The sequence below is a fragment of the Poecile atricapillus genome, chromosome 1, assembly GCF_030490865.1.
Source record: "Poecile atricapillus isolate bPoeAtr1 chromosome 1, bPoeAtr1.hap1, whole genome shotgun sequence".
Classification (NCBI taxonomy): Eukaryota; Metazoa; Chordata; class Aves; order Passeriformes; family Paridae; genus Poecile; species Poecile atricapillus.
The window spans coordinates 20,040,713-20,066,497 of NC_081249.1; the positions used below are offsets into that span (position 1 = coordinate 20,040,713).

At 40.1% G+C, this 25,785-nt stretch overlaps 2 protein-coding genes across 7 annotated transcripts in view; both read right to left on the reverse strand.

The window, feature by feature from the left end:
• The window catches only part of CLCN4 (chloride voltage-gated channel 4), a 44,042-nt gene extending 28,697 nt beyond the window's left edge, over nt 1-15,345 (reverse strand). Inside the window, exons 1-3 of one of the 3 annotated variants that reach the window (XM_058860611.1) lie at nt 15,288-15,345; nt 1,989-2,140; nt 1,504-1,603 (exon numbers count right to left, since the gene is read on the reverse strand). In XM_058860611.1, coding sequence (XP_058716594.1) covers nt 1,504-1,603; nt 1,989-2,140; nt 15,288-15,291 — 256 coding nt within the window. In that variant the 5' untranslated portion in view covers nt 15,292-15,345. Of the gene's footprint in view, nt 1-1,503; nt 1,604-1,988; nt 2,141-12,757; nt 12,859-15,198 lie in introns of those variants that run through there. The other 2 variants (XM_058860618.1, XM_058860627.1) reach the window with 2 other exon arrangements.
• Nucleotides 15,346-15,959: 614 nt separating this feature from the next.
• The window catches only part of WWC3 (WWC family member 3), a 99,315-nt gene continuing 89,489 nt past the window's right edge, over nt 15,960-25,785 (reverse strand). The window contains exons 16-23 of one of the 4 annotated variants that reach the window (XM_058846512.1): nt 25,598-25,747; nt 24,789-24,940; nt 23,949-24,108; nt 22,682-22,846; nt 21,502-21,594; nt 20,224-20,451; nt 19,356-19,483; nt 15,960-18,531 (exon numbers count right to left, since the gene is read on the reverse strand). In XM_058846512.1, coding sequence (XP_058702495.1) covers nt 18,465-18,531; nt 19,356-19,483; nt 20,224-20,451; nt 21,502-21,594; nt 22,682-22,846; nt 23,949-24,108; nt 24,789-24,940; nt 25,598-25,747 — 1,143 coding nt within the window. In that variant the 3' untranslated portion in view covers nt 15,960-18,464. Of the gene's footprint in view, nt 18,532-19,355; nt 19,484-20,223; nt 20,452-21,501; nt 21,595-22,681; nt 22,847-23,948; nt 24,109-24,788; nt 24,941-25,579; nt 25,748-25,785 lie in introns of all 4 variants that reach the window. The other 3 variants (XM_058846530.1, XM_058846521.1, XM_058846538.1) reach the window with 3 other exon arrangements.

Genomic DNA, 25,785 nt, shown 5'->3' on the forward strand with positions numbered 1-25,785 from the left:
GCTTCTGCCTGTTCAGCAGAGGAGGAACCAGGGAGGAGCCAGGCTGGTCCACACAATCCCATCTGATCACACAGATGCCCTTGTGGCACGCTTTCTTCTCTGAGCAGGCAATATTTTAAGAGAGGAAAACAACAGTAAGTGCCTCCTGACTGCACCAGCATCTCCTCCCTTCCCAAACCTGGTTGAGATACCTGACTAATTTGGTTTGACTCTCTGAGATAAAACACGATGCTCTGTACCCATGAAAATGTTGCACAAGCTACCAGAGCTCAGCTGTAGCTTACCCTCAACCCCCATTCCCAAGCTGGGCACATCAGGGCTAGGGCTTATCAGAGGACTCTGGCTTTTAACAGCCTTGAGGATTTCAGCACGAGGTTTCATTGCAAATTAGAACTGAATAAAACCTTTTAGAATGTTTTTACTAAAATGGGAATGGGTACATATTTATCATATTCCTGCTATGAGGAGAGGACTACTGAGGTCACTAGAGCCCTCAAGGGCTTGCTCTAAGTTTATTTGCAGGCAGAATTCTTCATCCCAGATGAGACCAACTCTACCCCTCAGGCAGGACTCAGCAGTCCTGAGTCTCCTCCCATCTCACTCTCCCAGAAAAGTTTTTGTGGAAACAATTACATGTCTATGAACTTACATAATTTGCCAAACATGTCACTTCAGAAATGTTTTCTCAAGAACTTTACCAGTACTTCTGAGGCTCCTAACAACTGTAATAAAGATATTAACTTGACAGATGCTGAGCAGGAAATTCCCATCACCCCTTGGAAACTGGGAAACAAGCAACATGACACAGGAGCACCCTGACATCACTGAAAAAAGCATAAAAAATGGCAGCTGTCTGAGCTGGATCAGAGAAGTGCAGCTTTCCAAGCAGGAAGATGTGCTAAACTGAGGAGAAGACAGGAGAAATTGAGGAAATTAATGAATTTGCCATGTGAGTTTGAGCAGGCTGTTAAATATGTAATGTCTGTCTGGCCTGGAAGCAGATCTGAAACCAAGTCTGAAATTGTATTTTGCCTTCATGCATACATAAAGAAGATAACCCAGTGGAAATAGCAGTTTATAAAACTCCCCTTTTGAGTGTCCACAACCAATATTTTCCCCACATCATATTTTTTACTTGCAGAATTAAAGTGATGACAAGAAAAAAAAAAAATCCTAAAAATAAAATTGACTTCTGCAAAGCAAAGATTCAGAAAGTCAAAGCAGCCCTTCGAGTATGAAGCACACAAATGCAGGTTTCCCAAAGCAACAGAATAATCCCTCTACTGGTGAAAACATTTTTATTCTAAGTCAGCACTCAAAAGGAGACTTTTCAAGTGGGTATTTTTATTTAGGATCATAACTGTGTGAATGCAAAACTGTCTTTTTAGCTTAAAATAAAAAAAAACCATCAATGGATATACGGTGTACAGAGAGAAGCAGATGGTACTGCAGCAGCTAGGGTGAGATGCTTCAGGCATAGCTGCAGCACTACCACATACATACCTGCCAGTAGTCCTATGAGAAGCATTACAACCCATCCTGACCAGGCATCCAGCAAACTCTTGATGAACTCCCATATGGATTCTTTACTTTTGCTTGTAATCTGAAATTAAACACACAACTAGATGTGTTGCTGATTCGGGTTGACAGTTTTAGAGTAAAAAGTTTAAAATAATTAAACTCCTAGATGGTGCATACAATTTCTCTACTCTCTACTTCCTTCAATCCTAATAATTTACTCAGAGATGCTCATTAAGCATCATTAAGCTCATTAAGTTGCAGCAGCCCTTTCATATTTACAAACTCAGGATATCCCATGTCCATATATTTGGAAAGCTCTCCTCAAGTCATCCCACATCTACATGTTTAGTTCTCCTCAAGTCATGGAACAAGGCAGGAAGCAATGACTTTGTGAAAAGGCTTGTTTTAGTCACTGCCAGGATGGCTGTGACCCGGGGATGGGATGCACCAAAGCCCGACACCGCTACCTTGCGATGGCGGTCAGTGTCACGCGATTTCTCCCGCAGCCAATCGATGGTATGGAAATCTTCATAAGTTCCAACATCAGGAAAAGGCTCATCCAGAAAATCCATCAGGTTGCCTGAACCATTCATGTCTCCTGCATTGACCATATTAGGATCTGTATGTAGAGGAAAAAGAAGTTTGTCAATAAATTCAAGCAGCTCTGTCAGGCACTTCAGAACCAAGTTTTCTGAAATAGCTTCACAAGCCAGCAAGTGAAGACAGCATGAACAGTAGCCCTGAGGGGCTCACACAAACTCTTCATATTTGCTTTTAAGAAAGCAAATCCACCACATACCCTACTAAAGCGCAAGAAGAAATAAAAGATACCTGTCCCCAAACTACAACAAAGTTACCAGAGGCATTTGATGGGAGCTTGGATGAGGGCACGTAGGAGAATGAGAATGTCTATTCCAGCAACATGGTCTGGGAGGGGACATTGGAACAAGATGGTCAGTGCAGGAGGAACCAGAATCAAAATACACAAGAGACACAAACCTGACAGATCAAGCACAAAGAACATGAGCAGAAACAAACCCCATTACTCATGCTAATTGGGGAGCTATTGTGTGTGTGCTCTGGGATACAGGCTCAGCATGAGCTGAATCTGCAGATGAGAAAGTGGCAGCTGGGTCCAGGAGGGCTTCAGCAGCAGGGCAGGGGAGTCCTGGGCTGGGACTGGAGGAGGCAGCTGTGCACTTCCACATCACGTAACAAAGTGTTGTTCTAAAGATGGTTAATCTCACCCATCCTAAAAGAGATGCCTGGGAAATGGGGTTTTCAAGAGAATACCTAGGGTTTGTAATCTGAAATTATATGTCTAAAACCAAACTGTGATCATGGAGTTACAAGGGAAAAACACAAAAACACATAAGAATGGGGACATATACAGACCTTAGGGGTTGTAAAGAACACATCCTGCAGAGTCTGTAGCTCCTTGACAGACACAAGGTAACTTTTACTGGTCACTGATGAGGCCAGCACAGCACCAATGACTGCCACCCACTTTGTTCCATCAGGTACAGAAATGGGAATTTCACAAGAATTTGGAACTTTGAAACTGTGAGGAAATTTCCCAACTCTGTAACTGGAACAGGCAAAAATGTAGCAGATAACCTTTTAGTGGACTGTCCCTAAACCCTGATGCTCTGTTCAGCCCTCTTAGTGTCTTTTTTCTTCCCGTCTCCCCATTTTCAACTGTTTTACTTGAAACCTCACCATGTAATTTTTTGCCTTAGTGGTGACCTAGGCAATGTAGTAAGTATGAATACTCAGCTTTTTCAGTCTCTGCTCTCCACAGTGTAGGGTTTTCGGGTGACACAGACAATGTACTGAGTACAAGCAGCTGAGAAAAACATTATCTTACAGGCAACCAGCAGGTCACCACTATACCATTAATAGAAGCCCTTTCAAATGCGGAAATCAAGTAATGTCCAAGCACCACAGTGTGTTTGTCTGAAAGAGAATCAAGCAAGTGAATCACAGCCTGGGGAAGGAAACTCAATGCAGAGCAGGTGTCCTATGCAGTGCTGAAGAGCACAAATAAGCTGCCACAAAAGTGGGGTGATTTAAAAAGCAGAAGTTAAGAAGAGTGACAGCTGAGAACAGCGGTACTTGGCCAAGCAGGTGAGAGCACGCTCCCACGTTTGCTAAGTGAAATGAGAATCTGAAGGTGGGATGATGTGGCTGACCACAGGAGCTGAAGTTGCAAGGGGATGCTGAGCTCAGTGTCTCGTAAGAGGACTGGAAAGGGAAGCTGAAATGAGGTGAAAGGATTAGACTATGCTATTACTTTGTAAAATTGTGATCCTTTGCAGATCATTTGCTTCATCCTATTCTTCCCATACAGCAAAGAAGGGCCTGTAAAGAACATGCAGCTCAGACTGTCTGCCTGCACAAGGCAGCACCCTCTGCTAAATAAACAAACTTCTGGAAACTCTTCTGGAAACTGAAAGCATTGGCAAGGTTTCCTTATACCGCAAGAAAATTACCCAACATGCTAGTTATATCACGTAAAAAATAGCTTTTTAAGTATGTTGTCAATGCCCAGCACATGACAGTATTGTGATGGATAATACCAGGCCAGACCACAAGTATGTAGGATAATTACAATCTCAGTCTGAATCTATCCCAAAAATACATGCTACACAACATGTCCAAGGAGAGAAAAAATGTTCTAGAGACCACAGGGCCATGGAAGACTAAGAAAACAAATGAACTTTGAACTCAAGGTAGCATACCAATATCTGGAAATTGCAGTGAACTGGATGGTTGCCAGCCTTAAAGTTCACTTCAGGTACTACGCTTTTGAAAGCAGAGATGTGATATCAGATTATGCAAAACACAATTTTAGTAAGTAAAACCTAGCTACATCACTTTAGAACTGAGTACTAGAGAGTTTCCATCTTATATCCTATCACCAAGCACTGTAAGTATCCCTTTCTTTCTCTTTATTTTGCATGTACTTCTTTCACCTTACTTTGGCATCTGTAATAATTTCCAAGGTTTATTTCAGGATGAGCTAACCTGCCCTCTGAGTGAAGCTTGCAGAGATGCTTTCAGATCTGGAGTTCAGAACTGGAGCCTTACACCCATCAGTCAGTTACAGATATTTTACTACACATAAATTAAGGGCAAATTAACCTCATCCAAACATGAATTATAGCCAGGTGTACTGCAGCAATGCACCCCCATGATGGCAAAAGCATGGACAGCCATGGTTGTCTCATCTAGCATGACAAATCTACACTATACTCAGGACACTAAAACCATCCTTTCACAGGTGATGACAGGAAATGAACTGCTTACATTAGAATGATAAAGATTACTTCCCAGAAGTGATAATTTCTGTTTATTGATCACAGAGAGATGTCAGAGGTCGTCATCTGGTCTAATGAGTGAACACTACCAGTTCAAATGAACACATGGCAATACCATGACATGCAGAACTAGTTATAAATGCAGCTCCTCAGACCTGAGCATCTAAGAGATTTGGATGCTCTGACAGAGTTTACTGTATACACTGAAAGGTGTTGAGTCTTTCTGAGGAATTGTCTAACATTTGTATTTTGTCCCTTTGTTGTTCCATGTCTTAGATGTCCTTGCTGTCCTTTTCCACTATTTTTACAGATGCTAATGCTAATGCAATATAATTTGTGTAATGGCTGTTTCCTGCTTAGTCCCCGTATTCTATTCCTAATAATTTCTGGCACTCTACCAGCTTTTCCTAGGGCAGACATCCAACACTAAGCAGTTTGCTGTGACTGCTTGAGAGACAGTGGCCAGTTTGGAGCCCATCATTTTGTAATCTCTTAGGGACATTTTCCCCTTTGCTTTGCCTTTATCTACTTTGAATTCCACCAGCCATTTTATTCCTTAACAGTGAGCACTCATTTTTGCTAACTAGCTTACTGTATCTACAACTGAACATGTGTGTCAATACTCTGCTTTAATAATTGCAAACAGGTTCTTTCTAAAATCTGAGCTAGAAAATGAAGAAACCTGACTGAACCACATATCTCTGGAACTCACATGTTTCTGTTTCGCAGACTTCCCTGGATTTAGACCCATGCCAGATTACTGTGTTCCTGTAGATGTAGCAAAGTCCTGGCAGGAACTGAGTCAAGAGAGGCCACAGTGCTAGACTTAACAATTGTGCCTCCTGATAGAGGCTTTTCTGGCTGACACAAAGCCCTAGACATCTTCCAGAAATCTTGGGCCAGATCAATCTTATGGTCAGTCCCTGATTTCCCAGCTAGACATCCTTGGTGCACAGTATTCTCAAGTCAGGAGTTAGTTACCCTACAAATGTCAGTGGAGCTGCATGAGAGCAAGCTGGAAGTAAGAGTCCAAATATCAGCCTTTATGTGAAGCTTTACGACTGTAGGAAACCAGATAATTTTTCAACACATAAGGAGAGCAAAGAAGAGATTCATGCAAACAAACTACAGTAGCCAGGGTGCAGAACACAGAGAGCTGCTGATGGACCAGAACACACCAACAAGCACAGCTGATACTACATTTACTCATTTTTTATTATCTTCTAAAGAACCAAAAGGTAGTAGTATTATCATATTTAGGGTCATATTTGTTCTGCAAGTCTCACAGTGAGTAAACTCGTCACTTGACTTTGATCAGCTTGCAGCTAAGTTTTATAGAAGAGCGATAAATCACATTTACAGTGAAAATGCTGACAAACTCTCAGCTTTAGAGCACTGTTATAGCATGTGCAAATGTAAAGTCACAGCTAGAAGAGCTCTATCAGTGAACTGACATTCTAGGTAGCATGCTGACTGATTGGATATGAAATGTATTTGACGTGGCAAGCACAGACCAAAACAGCCCATGGTTCAAAGAGGCTGAAAAGTATACTGATGGAAAACAAGAAGTTGAACAGTCATCAAAGGAAAAGTCTTGGCCCTGGCCTATTGCTCCTAGACATGCTAGTTCCATGCTACATTCCCCTCATCCTGTTTTCTGTTTTAATTGGATACATTGCACTGAGGCAGCCAGTATGATTTTTAATGCAATTCCAACAAGTTTCAAGTTACTTTCAACAGATCACAGTTACTGAATTACTTCAACACTTCAAATGTTTCCAGCAGATGTTCACCTATATGCTTTGTAGTTTTCCTTGAAGTGGGGGGCTGCTATGTGACACATGACAGGATGCAGGCAACAAATACCTCTCTTCTGCTGTGGCATAAGGAATAAGTGAACCTGGCAAGAGGCTGGGAGAAGAAAGCAGAAGCCTAAGTGCCAATTGCAAGTTTCTCAATTGACATGTGGAGTGCCTTTTTGGGGGTGTCCAAAGCATCACCTGTTCCATCTCTTACAAACGTGTAATGCATTAACCAGAACACCAAAGAAGAACACGGTGTGTCTCAGGGCTTTTCCACACTCTAGTACGAATATGCTCAGGGTGATAAAACACAGGAGATCCTACTCCAGACACAAAGCTTTTGAATCATGACTCCATCAGAGCTGAGCCCACCACTGACCTGAATTGTTGGTCAGATGAGCTGTGCTCAATGTGGTGTGACGTGACAGCAGTTACTGCAAAAGTGAAGAAGCATGGGGGCTGTGAAAATCCCTGGGATTTATTTTCTATAGTAGTCAGTAATGAACAATGACATTTTATTGACAATCCTCACAAGACCCCTTTGCACTGGCAGATGTTTTTGCCACTCTGTGCCCCTAATACTTGTATTGGCTGTTCCAAGGAGCAAGCATGGTGGCCCAGCCTTGTGGCCTTCATCCGCTCAAGGTGATCTGTCACGCAAAGGCACCTCCTCCCGAGAGCTGGGTGCTCTGCCAGCATCCATCCAGCCCCACTCCCAAGGAATTTAGACCCAGTCACAGAGATGGACACAGAGCACTCTCCTCATAGGGCCTGGACCCAGGCAAACAGGCCAGCGCTGCCAGCAGAGTGAGCTGGATCACGGAACCATGGAATGGTTTGGGTTGGAAGGGTCAGCGTTCAGACAGAGCCCTAAGAGGGTAAGGCTGAGGGAGAAAGTTCCTAGAGCTGAGCATGGTTATACCACAGGTCTTCAGCACCACCTGGCCAGAGAAAATGGGCCCGACAGCCGAGGAGGCAGCAAGCAAGATTATTAACCAGGTCACCATGAAAGACATGACTGAAAAGCAGAGGGAGATGATTAGGGGTGTGTGTCTTTTGGGGAGGGGTCAGACACTGAGGTCTGTTTAGCCTAGAAGAGACCAAGGAAGGCCAAGGTGGTGTGGATGTAATTCCCCCTTCCACCACCTGCCATGTAGAAGATGATTTAGAAATTGCAATGTGGGATATAGGAGACAGGTAAACAAGTAGGTAAACAGTTATTAAACATTATTCTCAACAAGAAGTAAGATACTGTTGGGTGGTGATTTTACAAGGAAGAATTCTTCAGCAAAAGCAAGCAGGCTGAATCCCCAGCAAGTTAAATGGGTGATTTTCTATAGGTTGAAAAATATTTACAGGAAATTTAAGATTATTCAATTTAGAAGCTTCAGACTGAGCGAGCCAAACAAGTTATTGACCTCTTGTCTTAATGATGAAGTTTATAAAAATGTCCTTGAATCAGAGTAATAAAGTTCAGACTCCTGGAAAAAGCAGAAAATGCTGAACCCACTTAGAGCCCTTTTTCTGAAACATTATATGGGGGAAAAATTCCCTAGAAATTGAGAAAATACAGAGGAAAGACAAGATATTAAAATTGGCAAATGCCTTTCCTACAATTCAAGGACTAATTGCACCTCCTCCAAATACAAGTAAATAGCCCTGCAAACCCTCAGTCTCTCACCACACTGGCACAGGCAGGCTGCAGTGTCAGAAACAGTACTGTAAAATATTGCACCATTTTATTGTATGGCCCCACCACCACATATTATGGAGTTTCCAGCTATGATAGTGTGGTCAAGCTAAATACAATCACATCTTTGATGTGCAGCTTTACCCTGAATAACCTCTATGGAAAAAATTATGAAGCCAGAGCTCAAAAAACACAGAGCGCCAGATCACAGGGGAGAGGGCCTTGGAGAGAAGGGAAAGGCAGGAGGGAACATTTGGGATAAATGGCAGAAAACTGAGGCACTCCTCTGACCAAACCACAGCCTCCAGCTGCCCCTCCTCAGCCACCACACATGCTCAGGGGGTGAGCACAGAGAACAGGGCTGGCCAGGAGCAGAGGCAAAGGGAGGCACGGGGCACCATGGAAGGGACCTGACACCCAACCAACAGGGCTGCCCACCCTTCCAGCACAGCCAGACTCCCTCTTCTCCATGGCTCCTCCTGAGAGAAATTCTCTTCCTCTGAGGGGTAAACCACACTCCCACACCCACTCCCTGCTCCTTCCCACAATGACTCTCCCTTTAGAAAACAATTTCTTTTGGTATGAAATATCATGTGCCTGCTCCCCCTTCAAGTTTTCTTGGAAAGTCTGAGCAAAATTAGTTCAGCTTTTCAGTTATGTCAGAAAGGCAAGAGGAAAAAAAAAAAATCCCAGCTCTTTCCCTGCAAGCTCCAAATGGCATTTTTACCATAATTGGCTCTATATAAAAAAATGTTAAATTCACATCTCTGTTTCCAGTGAGTCTTAAAGGTCCCTCCAATAAATTGACTTGTCAGTGCAGATGTTGAGAGTGGAAAAAGCATGAGAGAAGCATCACTGCCTCTGGAACATTCATCTGCACTTTTGAAACTGAGCTGAAAAATCTGTCAAAGGATGCTCCTCTGCTAACAGCCCAGAAGTCTGGGCAGACAAGACTCATGAACTGTATCAACCCCACACCCCCCTCACTTCTCAACAGAAAACATATTTGATAAGGTAAACCACTGGATGCCTTCAACTCTTGGGTAAGAAACCACATTTCAGGAGACAGGACACCCAGGAAACCAGCCCTAACAGTGTAGGAGCATAAATGGTTTCTATCTTTGGTTTCCCTCAAGTCCTCTTCTTCACACGGAGCTCTAAGCCACATCTGAAGAGTCAGGGGTGCTACACGGTTTTTCCTCCTCATGAAGGAGCTTTGCAGCCGAGCTTTGCAGCACCAGATTTCATGTTCCAGTGCCGCTCTTTGCCTCTTCATTAAAAAAATTTTAAGATTAAGGGGGAAAACCAGGTTTGAAACTGCAGAAAGAAAAAGTGAATGCGTTCAGAGAGAGCAGAGTTGCAGTGTCAGAAAGGAAGTGCCTTGGTATACAGTTACTCCTGATACTCTTTAATGGGAAAGAAATGGGATGTTCAATAGCACTCAATGGACCCCTCTGAAAATCTTTTTAAGCCTTCAGCTTGAAATAAAGCTGATAAACCTACATTAGAGAAGCCATTAATCTGTTCTACCGTATCACTTCTCGTGATTTGAGTGGAGGCTGTGGGTCACCTTCACACAGGAGGTTAATGTTTTCCTGTTCACAGGGCACTGGCTTTCACTGCTGCATTCAATGCCAATGGGCTGCACAGCTACAGACAAGTTATTTCATCCCCCTGAGAGGAAGCTTCTGCAAGATGGGGAAACACATTCCTTGGTGATGCTTAAGAGCAAAATGTTAAAAGTGCTTTAGGAAAAGCAGCCTAGTGTTACCCTGCCAGAGTCTCTCTTTTTTGGCATTAATAACCATGTGTGTATTTTTAGTTCTGCCAGGCTAGAGATGAAGAAAGCTAAAAAAACCAACACCTGGTGTGTATGTATGCATACACGAAAAATTAATTAGGAATCCTTCTCTAAAACCTGTCACTAAGAGGAAAAATTAACACATACACACACACCACTGTTGGGTACCCTGAAAGCTGCAGCGTGATGGCAAAAGCAACCAGGAAAAGCACTGGTACCTCTGGACACCACCCACTTTTGAGGGTTGAGCACTATGCTGAGCTAGGAGTTGCTCAGGCCTGAGAGAGGCTGAACACAACACAACACCAACCTCCAACACAAGCAAGGCGGCTCTGGACTGTGGAGGAGACTCAGGGTTGGGAGCATCCCCTTTTCCTCTGCTGTAGCACCTGGCTACGGTCACAGCCCTGCTCATGTTGCCCTCCAGGTCAGCAAACAACTTCATGATGAAGCAGTTCCCAGCCCCAGGAGGTTACAGCACTCCAGAGGAGCGAGTTGGGTTCAGGCAGATAGGAAGGAAGGTCTCTAACCCAGGGTCAACACTCCCTATCTCCTCCTCTGGTCCCTGTTAAAAAGCTACCAGCCACTACCTTTGAAAAGGTACAACCTTTGTAAGAGAGGCCCCTGTGGGCACAGGGGCTGAGCACTTTGCAGCCATGTGCTGGAGCCCTCACACGGCTCTCCAGTGCTGCCAGGGAGAGCACCTTCCAGCCCCAAATGTACCCAGGTCCCTCTGTAATACTAAGTAACTCTTAAGGCACTTAAATTCTTCATTTCCAAGGGACCCCAGCATACATATAAGGCTGGTGCCCTGTCTTCTTGCACAGATGTCTGACTCAAATTGAGAGACCAAGGGAACTCCTGTCCAGCACATATTTCCATAGGGCACTGCATAAAGTCCAGAGTAGGGGGGAACCCCTCACCCTTGTGAACCTGAGCGTGGCAGCCCTGCTGTGCTCCTTGCGTGGGCAAAGAGCCAAGTCTCAGCGAGCCTGGTGGGCAGAAAGAGCACAGCTTGGCCCACAGCCAGTGCTGGAGAGAACTGAGCCAGCCTGGAAACCAGGAGGAATCAAGGAGAAGAAACCCAGCATTGGCACCAACAGGATGCAATTTCCCTCCCGCCCCCATCACCTCATGCAGCAACAGGTTTGTATTTCTATCACTTTAGAGGCTCGGTCTTGAAAAAACAGGAGAGATTCTGTTGAAGAAAAATAAAATTGAAATTTATTTTTCTTTTCAGTTTGAAAAAACCAGTGTCCTTTTGTACTTCAATAATTCATTATCTACTTTCCCCCTGCACACACCTTGTTTTCTGATCCTGACACAACTGGAACACCTGATCACTGGAAACCAGAATTCACCCTTCACTAGGATGTACAATCTACTTTGGCATGGGAGATCCAAAATATCCCCCCTTAATGTATGGGTGAGCACACAGAGGTTCTAGGCGTGCCAAATTCTCAGATTTTTTCCAATAGTGGGAAAAAAATATATGAACAAAGAACGGGATTTGGAAGAATAAAGAAATAGCTTCCTGTAGACCAGGAGTAAAAAGTCACCTGACTCTGCCTGATGAAGCTGCAGCTGAGTCATCTTCTGTTCTCTGGCAAAGGCACAGGATTATTTATCACAGTTGTTAAAAAATATATATAATTTTCTTTTCTGACTAGTATAAGCTCAAAATTAATTTCGTTTCTCACACTAAAACATTCGTGTTAGAATAAAGTTTAAAAAATTTAAGAATTTTAAAAACCTAAAATGTATTTTAAAAGCTATACAGAATAAAAAAGCCCCAAAGGAGAGTCACCATTTTTTCCTTTACAGATATATTATACATATACAAATATATTCATGTATTTGTACAGAGCACAGAATTAAACATCCACACCAGGAAAACAGACTCTGGACTTTGATTCCACAAATATTAAGTCCAAAAGCATGGTTTGCCGTAGATTTTTCAGCCTTTTGGTGATCGGCATTTTGCAAGGGAACAAAAATCCACTTGTCATCTCCTACGTTCCTTTTGGAAAAGGATTTTTCATATTTATATAGGACAAGGAAAAGCCGACCTTTTAATACAGCAATTTATGCAGGAAACCTGTCGGACTAGGTGCTTTGAAAGCACATCAGCAAAAATTAACAATTAAGGAAAAGCCTCTTTCCCCAAATACACCTCTTAACCCCTCAGGCAAGTTAATCCTCATTCCTCTATAAGCTTAGACACAACAGCAACTTCCTTTAAGCATCCAGGAAAAAAAAAAAAAAAGGCAGGGGATGCAAGCAAAACTCTATTGCTGCTCTCTTTGCACGACTGAATGATGATGGCTGCTCACGTAAATACAGAATTCCGCAGACACCCGAAGGAGCCATTGGAAAGTACAGGGAACAAAGGGCCTTCTTTAGCTATAAAGCTCCATCTGGCAGCATTTCTACTGGGGATGTCAGCCGGGAGATCAGCACAGAGCCAGCAGGCAGCCTCTGCACCTGCAAACCCTCTGCTTGCAGAGAAAATGCGCTGCTTTATTTTCCAGCACAAACTCTGCCCGACGGAGCTGGAGCTCTACGACTGCAGCACAAGAGCAAGTGGCAAATGATTTTTTTTCCGAAGAATTATGTCGCTTACCTGCAATGCAACATCATTTAGCCCAATCCCAATGATTTTAATAGCATCCTTCCTTGGGCGGTATGGCTGCAGCAGCAGTGATGTCATGGGGAGGAAGCAGTAACAATCATGTGACTGCATCCTCCGTCTATAGGATCTCTGCTCGGGGGAGAGCGCAGCCCGCAATCCTGCGGGATTAAACTGAAGCCTCTTTACCCTGCCCTGCCGCTTCCGGCACCACTGCAACACGCTGCTTTTTTGCCTCCCTAACCTGAGCTAATCAATCGCTCTGTGTATGTTTTTTCAACATTCACGTTTCTCAGGAGGGTAAAAGCATAGAAGTATCTGTGTGCACAGCAGCAAGGATTCCTGCTGACTGTAGGCCAGGTCGCTGCCCTGTGAAATCTGTAATCACAGCAGCTTGGAAATGAAACGAGCTGCAACTTCACTATCCCAAGCTATTTTTCTGGCACTGCATTTCAAGCTTATCCAAACTGACCTCCTTCCATCTTACGTGTCATATTCATGTCCTGCAAACCTCCCTCAAAGCTTTCATCCTTATTACCTTTACTTCTTAATTCATCCCACCATCCATCTGCCTTTTTTTCAATGCAATTGTCACTGCTTGAAAGATCCTCTCCTGAATGCCAGCCTGCTTTTATTTTCCAAAACATCTTAAGCTTTCCCACATATTGAAAGGCTAGAACTTCCTAAAATATTTTTTTGAAAAGGCAATTAACCTTTCACATTTTGGTTAACACTGTATAGCATCTGAACTGTAATCTTGGGGGTTTTGTCTGTTTTTGTTTTTTGTTGTTTGGGTTTTGGTTTGAGTTTTTCTGAGGGGCAAGGGGAATGTTTAAGAATTTTATCATACTCAGCAATGTATTTGATTTCTACAAGAAGGTAAGAATTACCAAAAATTTTGTACAAGCCACTAGGCAGAGGCTGTAACTGTTCTTTCTGAAGACCTTGTACATGTTTGTACATGTGCAGTGTGTTCTGTTTGAGGTCATTCACCTTACTGTTCAGCTTTCTGTATTTGAATATATTGTGCAGACTGGTTTTACCCCTAGAGGTAACCAGGCAGAGGCTTTGTATTTCCAAGCAGATACAATGGCTGAGTAGAGGGAAGGAAGTCTTGCACAAGCACCCATGAAAATACCCACAGGTGACTGAAGGCACATGAGTGACTCCCATCCACTTTAAAGTCGAAGGAATTCAGTTCTGGAAGACCTTTTTGCTCCAGTGTGCTTGAGCAGTCATTTATGGATGTGCCATGTATTTCTGATAAGGACTCCCCATGCAGAAGCTGCACACTGGATTTCATTGAGAAATTTGAACTTAACTTGCTTCACCTGAAGTTCCCACACATTTCTGGAGCAAAAACCATGCCTTTAGAGAAGAGGTTTGATTATGCCCTTCACACACAGCACTGCTGATCATAATCCTCTACCAGTCATAGATCAGTAATAGCTCCAGGCCTTCATAACCTTTCATGTCAGTGAAATGTGGAAAAGTGATACTAGTGCCAGCTTCCTGCTAGTGTCTATTCTTCGTGCCCATTCAAATCAGTATTAATAGGCTAATTGAATTTGTGAAGGAAGTTAAACACTGACCACTTGATTTATTTTCTCAATAATACAACTGCAATTTCCTTCAATCAGTTTATGAGAGGAAAATATGGAAAACAGGAAGTAGCATTTAATTGGTGAAACATCCACACCTGGGAACTTCTATGCCAAAGCCACACACTTGAACACAAACACTGTGCCCTAGACACAGAATAGTGATTTTGTGCACTTAAATTAAGTGTTAGGGTTTTGATCCTACATTTTTTTCCTGGACAGACTTTCCTAAATTAATTTCCTGGTTTTATCTTGTCTATTACCAGCTGATCTCATTAAATCTCCTACTGAAAGTACATTTTTGGTTGGATGGTTAAACTGCAGACAAACTAAAGTGACAGAATAGCTGATTCTCTGTTGAAAATACATTTGAGCATAAATATCTATTGTAAGAGATTTTCAGAAATTGTAAGGAACCAGAACCATCTCCTAAGAATCTTTGAAATCCAAGAATATGGAGATTTTCCAAGTGCAAGCAAATGATTTAACTGGCATTTACAGATTCCAAAACCATATCAACTTTACTCCTTGGTATTTTCTTCCGATGCTACTCAAGTCAACTGAGTGATCTCAGACAAAAAATACATTCTTCACATGACGTTTTAGACAAGGCTGTCTTGCTTTTGTTAGCCTGCAGTTTCTCAAGTCTCTCTGTAAACGCCCCTGCTCAAAGATGTTCAACACTACAGTCACAAAGGAGGTTAGGGTCAAAACAAGCTGTGACGGGCCCTCTTCTCTAAAAATTCAAACTTCAGTTTTACATCCACTGAAAGCAAAAGACATAGTTCGTCTAACTCATTAAAAAAACAATTATTCTTTTTATATTGCACTTACCTTTAAGTCCTGCAAAGTGCTTAAAAGAACTGCAGCAAGAAAAACAAAGAAGACTTCATTCTTATAGGAGAAAACCCAACCCGATGTACCCATTATAGCTTCTGTTGTTGCTCCTGATGGCAGCGAGATGGGGACGGTTGCTGTTCCAAATGTCTATTTCTAGCAGACTGTTTAAAAATAACCTAAACTCTGTCATACCCTTGATGCCTTGCAAATACTGGAGAGACAGGAGTCACATGTCCTTGCTATGATTTTGCCTGTGCTCCTGCAGCTTAGGGTTGCAGAGGGAAACTGAGAAATGGCTGTTCTGTAATTTTGCAGATTTAATGTTTCCTTTGTGAAAGCAGCAGTAAACACCAGCCTAAAAAAGCCAACCAGTATTCTTTTGAGTGGTTTCCATCTTGGAATTAGTCCTAAGTAGGATATTACAGAACTAATAATGTCAACTTGCTTTCAATATCAGTTTAGAAAGTACAAATGTTTGCTATGAAAAATGGGCAGTTCAACGTGTTTTAAGTGAAGCTACCCAAGAATTCTGGGAATATTCAAATATGACATTCTGATAAAGCTGTCAACATATCATGAGTGATAAGCACTTGGAAGAACACATCTGCCATTCCTTACACTCCACACCTCTTTTAGGTCTTAATATAACCCCTCTACATCTTCAGTTTCCCAGATTGTCTCTCTCACTTTTATTTGAAAATTCATTACATTAACCTAAATGACAGTGTTATTAAAAAATACTGCTTTTTTTTCATTAAATCATCGGGAATGTGGCAAATACAAAAGATTCAAGAAATATCTCTGACATACAAGAAAACCCTTTTTCTGTTTATGGCAAATTATTTTATTTTATAGAAGAAATAGTTTCAAATAATACAAAAATGACACAATCATACAGAACTGTGACAAAAACAAGGGAGATGAATACTGAATATGATAACTCATTACCACATCAAGACAGAACTCATTATAGCAGTCAGAATCACAGACCCACAAGATACACCGACAACATCTCACAGCAGTCACAATTTAAAAACCTCCTGACAGAGAGACCACCGGACATTGCTCCTTGGTTATAGTCACAGAACAATCCAGGGTGGAGAAAAGGCCCCTACCCCAATCCCTGCTCAAAGCAGGCCTAATGTCACCAGGATGCTCTGGGCTATATCCAGTTAAGTCCCTATCCACACTATGGACAGAGTGCTCCACCTCTCTGGGCAACCCCTTCCAGTATCTGACCAGCCTCATAGGAACATGCTCTTGTCTGTTCTTAACACACAGCAAGCACTTCTGGTGTCACTGGTGGTAACTTTGGATAAACACTACTGTGTGACAGCCTCCCCTGGAAATGAGAAACAAAATTCTGACTGACTGGTCTTTTAAAGTAATGAGCACTGAAAAGCTTGCTGGCCCTAGACTTTCACGCAAACACTACAAATTTCTCACATGATTTGGTTTTTATCTTCATAGTTTCTGAATAAAGTCTAGTTGTGCCCAAGGAACCCAATACACACCCATCAAAACTTACTGGCAAAACAGGCTTCAGGAAGAGTAGCACAATAAATGCTAAATATACTTCAATTTCATATAAATTGCTATATGATTGCAACACTTGATGCCTGTAATGACTATAGGCCATATTAGGAAACAGGAAATACTACCTTAAATGTGTTAATTAACATTTATGCTTACAATCATTTTTCCCCGTTACTTTTTGCCTCAGCGTGGATAAAGTAAAAGTAATTCAATTTCTCTTCCTGGTTTTCCTTACCTTTGACAAGATAACAGTCTAAGTTCTTGAAACTCACAAATCAAACTTACTTACAGAATATTTGAAAATATTCTGATAGGTCTGTTTGAATTTTGGCCCTTGTTGTTTTGATTTCCTGACAGAAAAATCTGAAATCAATTTGATCTTTAATTAAGAGCCAACATGATCTTTCTTCGGGGATATTCCAGTAATTTGCAAAGTCAGTCTTGTGTTGGGCACCTCTCTTTGCAGTAATGTATAATTAGAAAAATATGAGAAACTCTATTATAGTAGCTTAGTAAAGAAGAATTTTTACATACTTGCAGAATGCAAGGACACAAAACTGGCATTCTCGGGAATTTAGGGTGACAGTCTTTCATTAACACGGATGGTAACAAATAAAATTTTTTCTTACCAGATTTTAGCTGGTCCAACTAGCAATCAAGTGAGCTGTACCTTCCCTAAATATACACCCTCCTCCTGGAAAGTGTCACTGCTCAACAGAACTTCCTTGCAGTAACCACAAAGCACATCCTTTAGGATGAACATGTGTTTAAGCACCCTTACTTAAAGCAGCTGCTTTCTGAAATCAGAGCACATGTGCTTTCCAGAATCAGATGAGAATCTGTAGAACTGTAGAAATTACTGTTATAGTCCATTAGCAGGCTTTCCACACAGCTGGTGTACACTGCTCCTTTAATTCCCTTTTCATTAAACAGCTAAACAAAGACCTGTCACCCTTTTCCTTCCCCCGTTTAAACTGAGGATCTAGTTAAGAATATGAAGATACTTTAGACACAACAGAAATGAAAACAATCTATTAGTGCACAGTAAGAACATGCAAATGAATTCTGCAATGTTTAACATCACTTCTAATTAGTGTTAAACACATTGCAGGTGATAATATTTTGCTATAACACAGACAGTGCTAAAGAATACAATGTACATAATAAGCTACAGATAATAAAGCTGAAAAAAGTGACAATTTTAGAACATAGTATTTTCATTTCAGGTATCAGAAACAAAACCAGCTCAATGGTTCCATTCTACTGTATGACAAATACTGAGGAACAAAATTTCAGTCTTAAAATACATCTTAAAGTAGGTATTTTCCTTCAAGGAAAAAAGGCACTATAAATAAATTACACTACAGTGAATTTGCCTGAACTCACTTTGTTTCTGTCTTCCAGCCTTTAAGTCAAATAAAACAGCATAAAAACTGTACACGCTCTTAACAGGATAGTCGATCTTTTATAAAATAAGTTGTCTTCAGAGATGTCAGTTTCACAACAAGGAAAAACCAAGCCTTGTTGCAGTCGCTATTATAAAATATATATGTATATATATTTATATATATGTTTTTGTTTATGTTTACTTTTTTTAACTTTTTTTTATTTTTTACAAAACGTGTATATTAGATTTTGCACATTTTTTTTTAAAGAAACTTGTCTAATCTAAGAACTTCATTAAAATAAAAGCGATAAATACTTCATGTTTACAATGCAACATGTCATACATCATCAGCTGGCAGAGGAGGTATGTTAATCCTTGGTCTTGTAAAAAAAGCTATCTTCTCTCTGTGATAAAAACAAGAAAAAAAAGGAGGTAAATAAAATTATGCCTATGTTCCCCCTCCTCCCCACAAGAACATTGTTTCCTTACTCTGGTCAATGATTAGCACTTGTTATTTACGTACTAAACTGGTCTTTTATTTGAGCACAATAAACTTCCAAAAACTACTAAATCTCACTGTATGCTTCTGGCAACATACCATTGAATACAATTACTATTTTTGAAAACCTAGGTGGAAGCCTTATACATCTCACTGAACTTCAGGCATAACTAATTGTAAAAGGTTTCACAGGACAAGTTCTGTGATGCAAAGTATACCCTTGCACATTTTGCAAATAATGTCTACAAAAAAGGAGAAAAAAAGATGGCAACTCTGGAAACAGAGTCCAAAGAAAAGGCTTCTTGAAAAAAAATTCCAGCATTACTGATTAATTTCTAGGAAGAGTGTGTTACTAGCAATTTATATGTATTACATTGGAGAGACTATTTACACCCACAAGCTTGAAGAACTGACATCATTTGGACTTCAGAGCACATAGGCTAAGTTGGAAGAATCACCTAAGCTATGTTTGCATTTGAAGCTTCTCTTTTTTTTTAGTGTCATGTATACTAAAACTGTAACACTGCAATTTTACTTTAGCTTTGGCTCTTTGCAGAACAAAGCATTCAAACAGAACTCCTGTCCAAATCCAGATACAGTTGAAAATTACTGGTTAATTACTTCTGATTAAAATTAAAAGACACACAAAATTTAAGCTAAATGTTTCAGAAAGCTTTAACCTGACTAATGAACTGTTGCTATGCTATCTCAGTATGCATCACCGCTTACCTAAAAGTCTGCACCTGAATAGGTTCTTTCTGATTTTGCCCACGCAACTGGTATATCTCTTTTGATGCTTTCTTTAGCATCTTTTCAGCTGCTTGCTCTTGGTGATGTTCAAATTTGGTCTGTCTGGTCTGAAAACAAGAACATAAGGCTTAAAATGGGCATGTGAATAAATAAAACAAAAGCACATCCACAGTAAAAGAATGGATTTTTTTTTCCCCACTCACCACAGCGAAACCACACCAGTACATTGTCTGAAATAGCTGATCATCTAAGAACTACAAATGCAAAAGACTGAGTTGTTTCACTTACTAATGCTCTTCAGAAAGACATGTAATAAATTAACAAAATTTACTGCACATAGATCTGTCAAACAAGATCTTACTATAAATTTAAGCTCAGTTTTTGTCTATGATAATCCAAGGACAATTTTGTCTGTTACGCAGTTTTGCCACCTTTTTCTCTAACTTCTTTCTCCAAGAACAAGAAAAAAAAAAATCACATAACTTAGGGAACAATGCTTGTAAAAGAATAAATATCCAATCAGCTAAATTTCTTTTAAATACCAGAATAAAGAAAATTATTAAAATTCCAATAAAAATACCTAAACAAAACCAAATGAACAACAATTAAACAAAAATCCAAAACAAAACAAGAAGTACCACTGGCAAACAGTGCCGTTCTCCAAAAACTGTCCACAAATAAATACACAGTTTGGTAATAATTAATGAAATAATTTTTATTGTGCTAACTTCAAGAATATAAAAGAAACATTCCCTGTTTGAGATTCTTTAGACAACTTATCAAACTGAAGACATTTTGAAATGAGAAGTTTCTGAGCAAACTGAGTGTTTATGTCATATCACCATACCTGCCTTTCTGCTTCCTTCAACAAGTTTCGGAATCTCTCATCCCGAAGGACCCAGTGGGGTAAATCTGTCTGCCCTCTGAGCTGGGCATCTTCCAGGCGCTGTCTCAACTCTCTTAAAACACATATCTCCTCATTCAGCTGTCTCTGTCGAGTTCTGGATGCCTGGAGATCCAGCTCCAGGTCTAAGGATGTCCTTGCCATAAGTTCAGCCAAAGATGATCTGCAGGACTGTTGAGTTATTAGTTGTTATTATTATTATATTAGTTATTCTAATAAAGTGCACAATTTATTGCTCTCAACATAGTTTACTGGTCTTTCTTTAGCTCTATAGACCATACATTTGCTGTACTTACTTAACACAAAGTCTTTTCAACATGAAGTTTTGGAGATTATTTACATCCCCCAGAAAAGGCTACATTACCCCAGAAAAGGTACAGAAAACCCCTACAGTTAAGTTTTCCAATTAATACTTTCTACTACTTCCTTTTACAGTTTCCTTTTGACTTACAAATATTTACCTAATGAAGTTTACTGACTAGAAGTCCATGTTATGATGACAATTAAAGAAATGCAATACAAAAAACTCAGTGATATTGTGACATCAGAAAAATACTGTAATGAGCAAGACTCTCATTAAAAGGCTTAATTCAGTAGTGGTTTTAAGACACATTCTGAATGAAAATGGGAAGCATGGCTGTCTACCTGCCTACACCAGCAAGGCATTAACTTCTGATGACCAGACTACATTTTATGTCATTTATATATACAACATAAATGCCTCATCTGCCCTTCTCTGCCCACTTTGACAGCATGAGGAGTGGCGTGGGGGGAAAAAGGAGAGCTTAACCTATTCATTCCTGAATACTTGGGTCTCAAATACTATTATTTGTTAGGCTGTATGGGAGGAGACATGCATGTCTTAACGTCACATTCACACATGCATCTCTGAACCTGCACCCTGCATCATAAACTAGATTTGAAAGATTTATCAAACTTTACATCTAAATCAACATAAATTCAGTCCCCATTAAAGTAGTTGTCATCTGCCACACTTTTTTCCCTCCTTTAAAATTGTTCACAACTTTATTTAACTTTTTTATGTCTACCTTTTAGGTTAAAAAGTCCAAAACATGCACCCTGCCCCAATTACATTGCAGAAGTTTTGTAGATTTCCTAAAGGGATCGGAATGTACCTGTAGACATCTAAAACTCTTAAGTATAAAAGTTCCATTTTTCTAGCATCTTCATGAAAGCTAAAGATCATTTTCCTAGGCATACCTGCTTATACCGTAGAGTCCGCCTCTCCAAGGTATTCCGGACAAAAGGGGACTTCCTTGGCAGGGTTGAACTGTCACTGTCACTGCGGTACAGCTAATTAGAAAAGACATTGAAAAATAAAGGTTGCTTGCTAGATCATCTTCATTAAGAAATTTGGGGTTTGGTTGGGTTTTTTTGCCTTTGAAATTTCTTTTTAAATACACTGGAACTATCCTGTTCAAAGCAACAGATTTTTTCAGTTATTTATGATCATTTAGATATAACAGTGCTCATGTGGTAGTTACAATAATTCAAGAAAACTTGAATATTAAACTGGTAAGTTTCACCAAACATTCTACTAAATATCCAAAATAATCAAACTTAAAAAAAAGAAGGAGAAAGGACTCAAGAGCAGTAATATTTCACCCTAAAACATTTAGTGTCATGGGTATGAAAAACAGTATCCCACTTTTTCCCCGCATCTGATTTTAGAGTAAGTGCAGGCTAAGTGAACACAGAATTCAAAAAACATTTCCTGAATTTTCAAACTCAAACTCTTTGAAGCTTATGAAAGAGTACAATCAAAGCTATGATAGTATTTCACCAATACTGCATTGATCTGCAATACCATGAGCCAACTGCTCATAAGTCTTCTGCCACTGAATGCAGCAAACAATAAATGTGACCTTGAAAACTGCTGTGCTGGTCCTCAATTACTTGCACCAGTGCACCCAGGAATCCCAAGTCCCACAGTAACAAGCACCTTATGACTGATACTCAAAGTCATATGAATATTTATGCAACAACCCTAACATTAAGCATTCAGTGCCCTTTTTCAAACTTTTATATATGTGAAAATTAAACACAGCTTCTAAGCTAACTGCTTATATGCCTCATTAGATAGCATTGTAAAATCAACCACCCTCACCTAACATCCAAGGCTGCCAGGGAAGAGCGTAATATCTAATTCATCATAGATTCTTAAATTTCAAATTAAATCCATCCGGGTAAAAACTTGTAAAAAGAGTCAGGGAAGCTCTTTGCACTGCATTGTTTAAGTTCAATTAAAGATTATTAATTAGTATTAAAAATATATGTGTCTTATAAATGCAATGAAATCTTACCATGAAATTATCAAAAATATATAATACACTTGTGTATGGAGACCCCTTCCCCCTCCTCCTTTTCAAGCTTTACTCACTCTGCAAACATATTGGCTTCGTGCTCCAGGCGAAAAGGTCTGGGAACGAACAATTGTGCTACTGCGAACAAAAGCAGAACCCCGTGGCCTGCGGCTGGTTCTCTCTTTTGGAAGAATAGCAACTTCTTCAGGAAACAGATCCTCAGTGTTAGTTTCCTTATCCACCTAAAATTTCAACAAAGGAATATTTTTTATTTCTTTCTTATTTTCTCTCTCCTAGCAAAGACAATCAGGCATTTCAACAATATCAAAAGAAAACAACTTGCCCTGCTAGCTAGATTAAAATTTTAATGAGCACCGAGAGGATGAATCACCTCACTTTTGTAAAAGTTTTAAAACTAGGTCATTCAAAATTGTGAGATTTCGGAAGCCTTTGCTGGAGCAGTAACAATTATGAGATGCAGCTGCAGAGCACAAGGACTGCATTCAGGATTGGCAATTGGGCATTACCCAAATTACCACCTGATCTCAAGCCTCAATAGAAGTAAACTGAATCACTTTTCAATGAGCAGTGACTCTGAAGCAAGTAACCACCTTAAAACTGGAGAAACTTAAATGAAGACAAGAAAGAAAAAAGGAACTGAAAGACTGTTCACACAATTATGCAAGAACACCAAAATAATCAGAAAGACAGAAAACATAGGCTACTCTAACAAAGCTTCCAAACTTTTAGAAAATCACTTCTCAAAAAGAGGTGTGATCTTCCCTAAAGGCAACACAAACAACTTATGTTCCTCTACTTCAATGGAGGTCTGCCAATTTCATCTTGTGAAAGATTATTTTCAGTGTCTCTTATCTTCACTACGAAAGATTTTAAATACATCGGTTGCAGCACAATTATTCCGTGTTATTGTAACACTGAAATAGTAACTCAAGTCCTAAAATTTCTTTCTTCACAATTCCTTTCAAAACTCTTACAGAAATAAGAGCACTGGAATTTGACCATGATCTTTTCTGTTACAATTTCAGGTAAATGCAGAAATTGATACAATTGCCTATTTTAGATTAGAGAAAGACCACATTAAAAATAGTTTGCCTTTTGATATAAGAACCAAATTCTGTTCAGAAGCAAGTAGTAAGAAAACAAAAAAAACCCCAGCCCTGAAGAGTTAACAACTCAATAGCGATACAGCTCATACAGGGTTGCTAATGTCATTGCTGGTTCTTTTCTCTCCTGGCCAATTCAGACTCAAACTCCAGGCACAGCCTGGCTCACTGTGCCAGGCAGGGGTGGCAGTTTTTGTGCTGCAGTGTCTTCTCTCATTACCTTTAGTGGTGGAGGCTGCATTTTTCCAGAACCGTACTGGCCTGCTTGAGTTGCAAACAAGTGTCCGGCTAATGGATCCCCACAAAATGGCTCTGGATAAGGAGGACTAGTCTGGGTGCAATTACTGCATCCACTGTCAACAGATTCTGCTTGCCAACTCCTAAGGTCAGGACATCACAATAATTTCACAGGTGTTTAAAAAAAACATGCAATTATGAATTACATTTACATATTACATTATCTAAGCCAGTTTATCATTTTAGAGTATTGTTTCTCCAATAAAAATACAGTAATTTCAACAGGAAAACACTGCATACTTGCATTTCTGCAAATGCAAACAAGCAAATACATTTAATTGAAGAAAATTCACTTTCGCTTATTTTCTTGAAGCATTGTCTTTAAAACAGTAACAAAAAGAACAACACAATTAATGTAACAAACCAGGAGTATCATTAAATTAAATTTAATTATTAAATTTCTACCCTAACCCTAACAATGTCTCCTGTCACCACTAAGTTTTATTCACTTTTTCTTAATACAGGCCTGTTACAAATTCAAATTACAGTTGCCTCCCTAGAAAAGTTTGTTTGATATAATGTTTACCCACTCCCCAAATTCCCTAAATTCAACCAGCTACTCAAGTAAGGTTTCCTCCTGTTTGCAGATCATGACATAACAGAATTTTATACTTACAGCACTCACAGGGAGAAAAATCCCAGAATAAAGGCCTGTTTTTCCTGCTTTATTTCAGACTATACCCATAGTGTAAATATCTTTGAGGAAGTATTCGTTATTATTATTATTATTATTAGTTTGATGAAGTATTTAAATCATTTTTACCTTTCTGATATGGCTTCTGCCTGATCTTCCTTTCTTTCCATCTCCAAGATTTCTTCCTCTGTGTACTCCAGTTTCACTCTCTCTTCTGCCAGTTCTCTCTCAACTGCTTCCAGCTGGGCAGTGGTCCTAGCTAACAGGGCTGTCACAGCATCCTGAAAGGTAAATTACTTTAATTAAAACTGTTTGAACAAACCAATGTACTTAATGTGTAATATTCAGAGAAAAAATAAAATCAAAGTCATCATATATTCCTTAACAAACAAGACAAAAAGCCACACCACATCCAAAAAAATCTGTCTTGAATCTTAACAATCACAAGTATGTGGTGCTCAACTTGTCACAGAAACTGGGCAGATTTCACTTGACTGTGGAGCATCATCCAGCAAGTCAGGTCAAAAGAGACCTCTGGAGGTCTCCTGGTCTGATGTGCTGCCCAAAGCAAGCAAGGCATCATGGCCAAGTCAGGCCGTCCAGAGCCCAGTAAAAGGATGAAAACATTTCCAAGGATGGAAACTGCACTACCTTTCTTGACAACCTCTTCAAGTGCAGTGGCAGAAATTTTAAATGTGTTTTAGCTGGACTGGAAACATTCATATGAACATATACATGGTACTATTTCAAGCACCTGCCCAGACATGATCTAGTTTTCAATTAGTCTTCTAAAATCTGGCTCTTGCCCCAAGAATTAAGTTATCACTTCCTGTGATAACTCAAAACCTACACCCAGGGTAAGAATACAATCACCCTGTCAGTTAAATAAAGTAAAAAAAATTGCTTTTTTAGAGCCATACTGTTTTAACTGCAGTTACATTTCCAGAAGACTGAGGAATACTGTCTTCACATTGGTTTTTGGTCTTTGCTCTCTGGGGCTCTGAACCAGTGAAGATCTGAACAGGGTACCAGTGAAGCTTCATGTCACCAGAACTCTCTGCATCAGTCAGGTTTATCTGAGCAATGCCCTGTAAAACACAAAAAACATTGACCACAATAAGATACA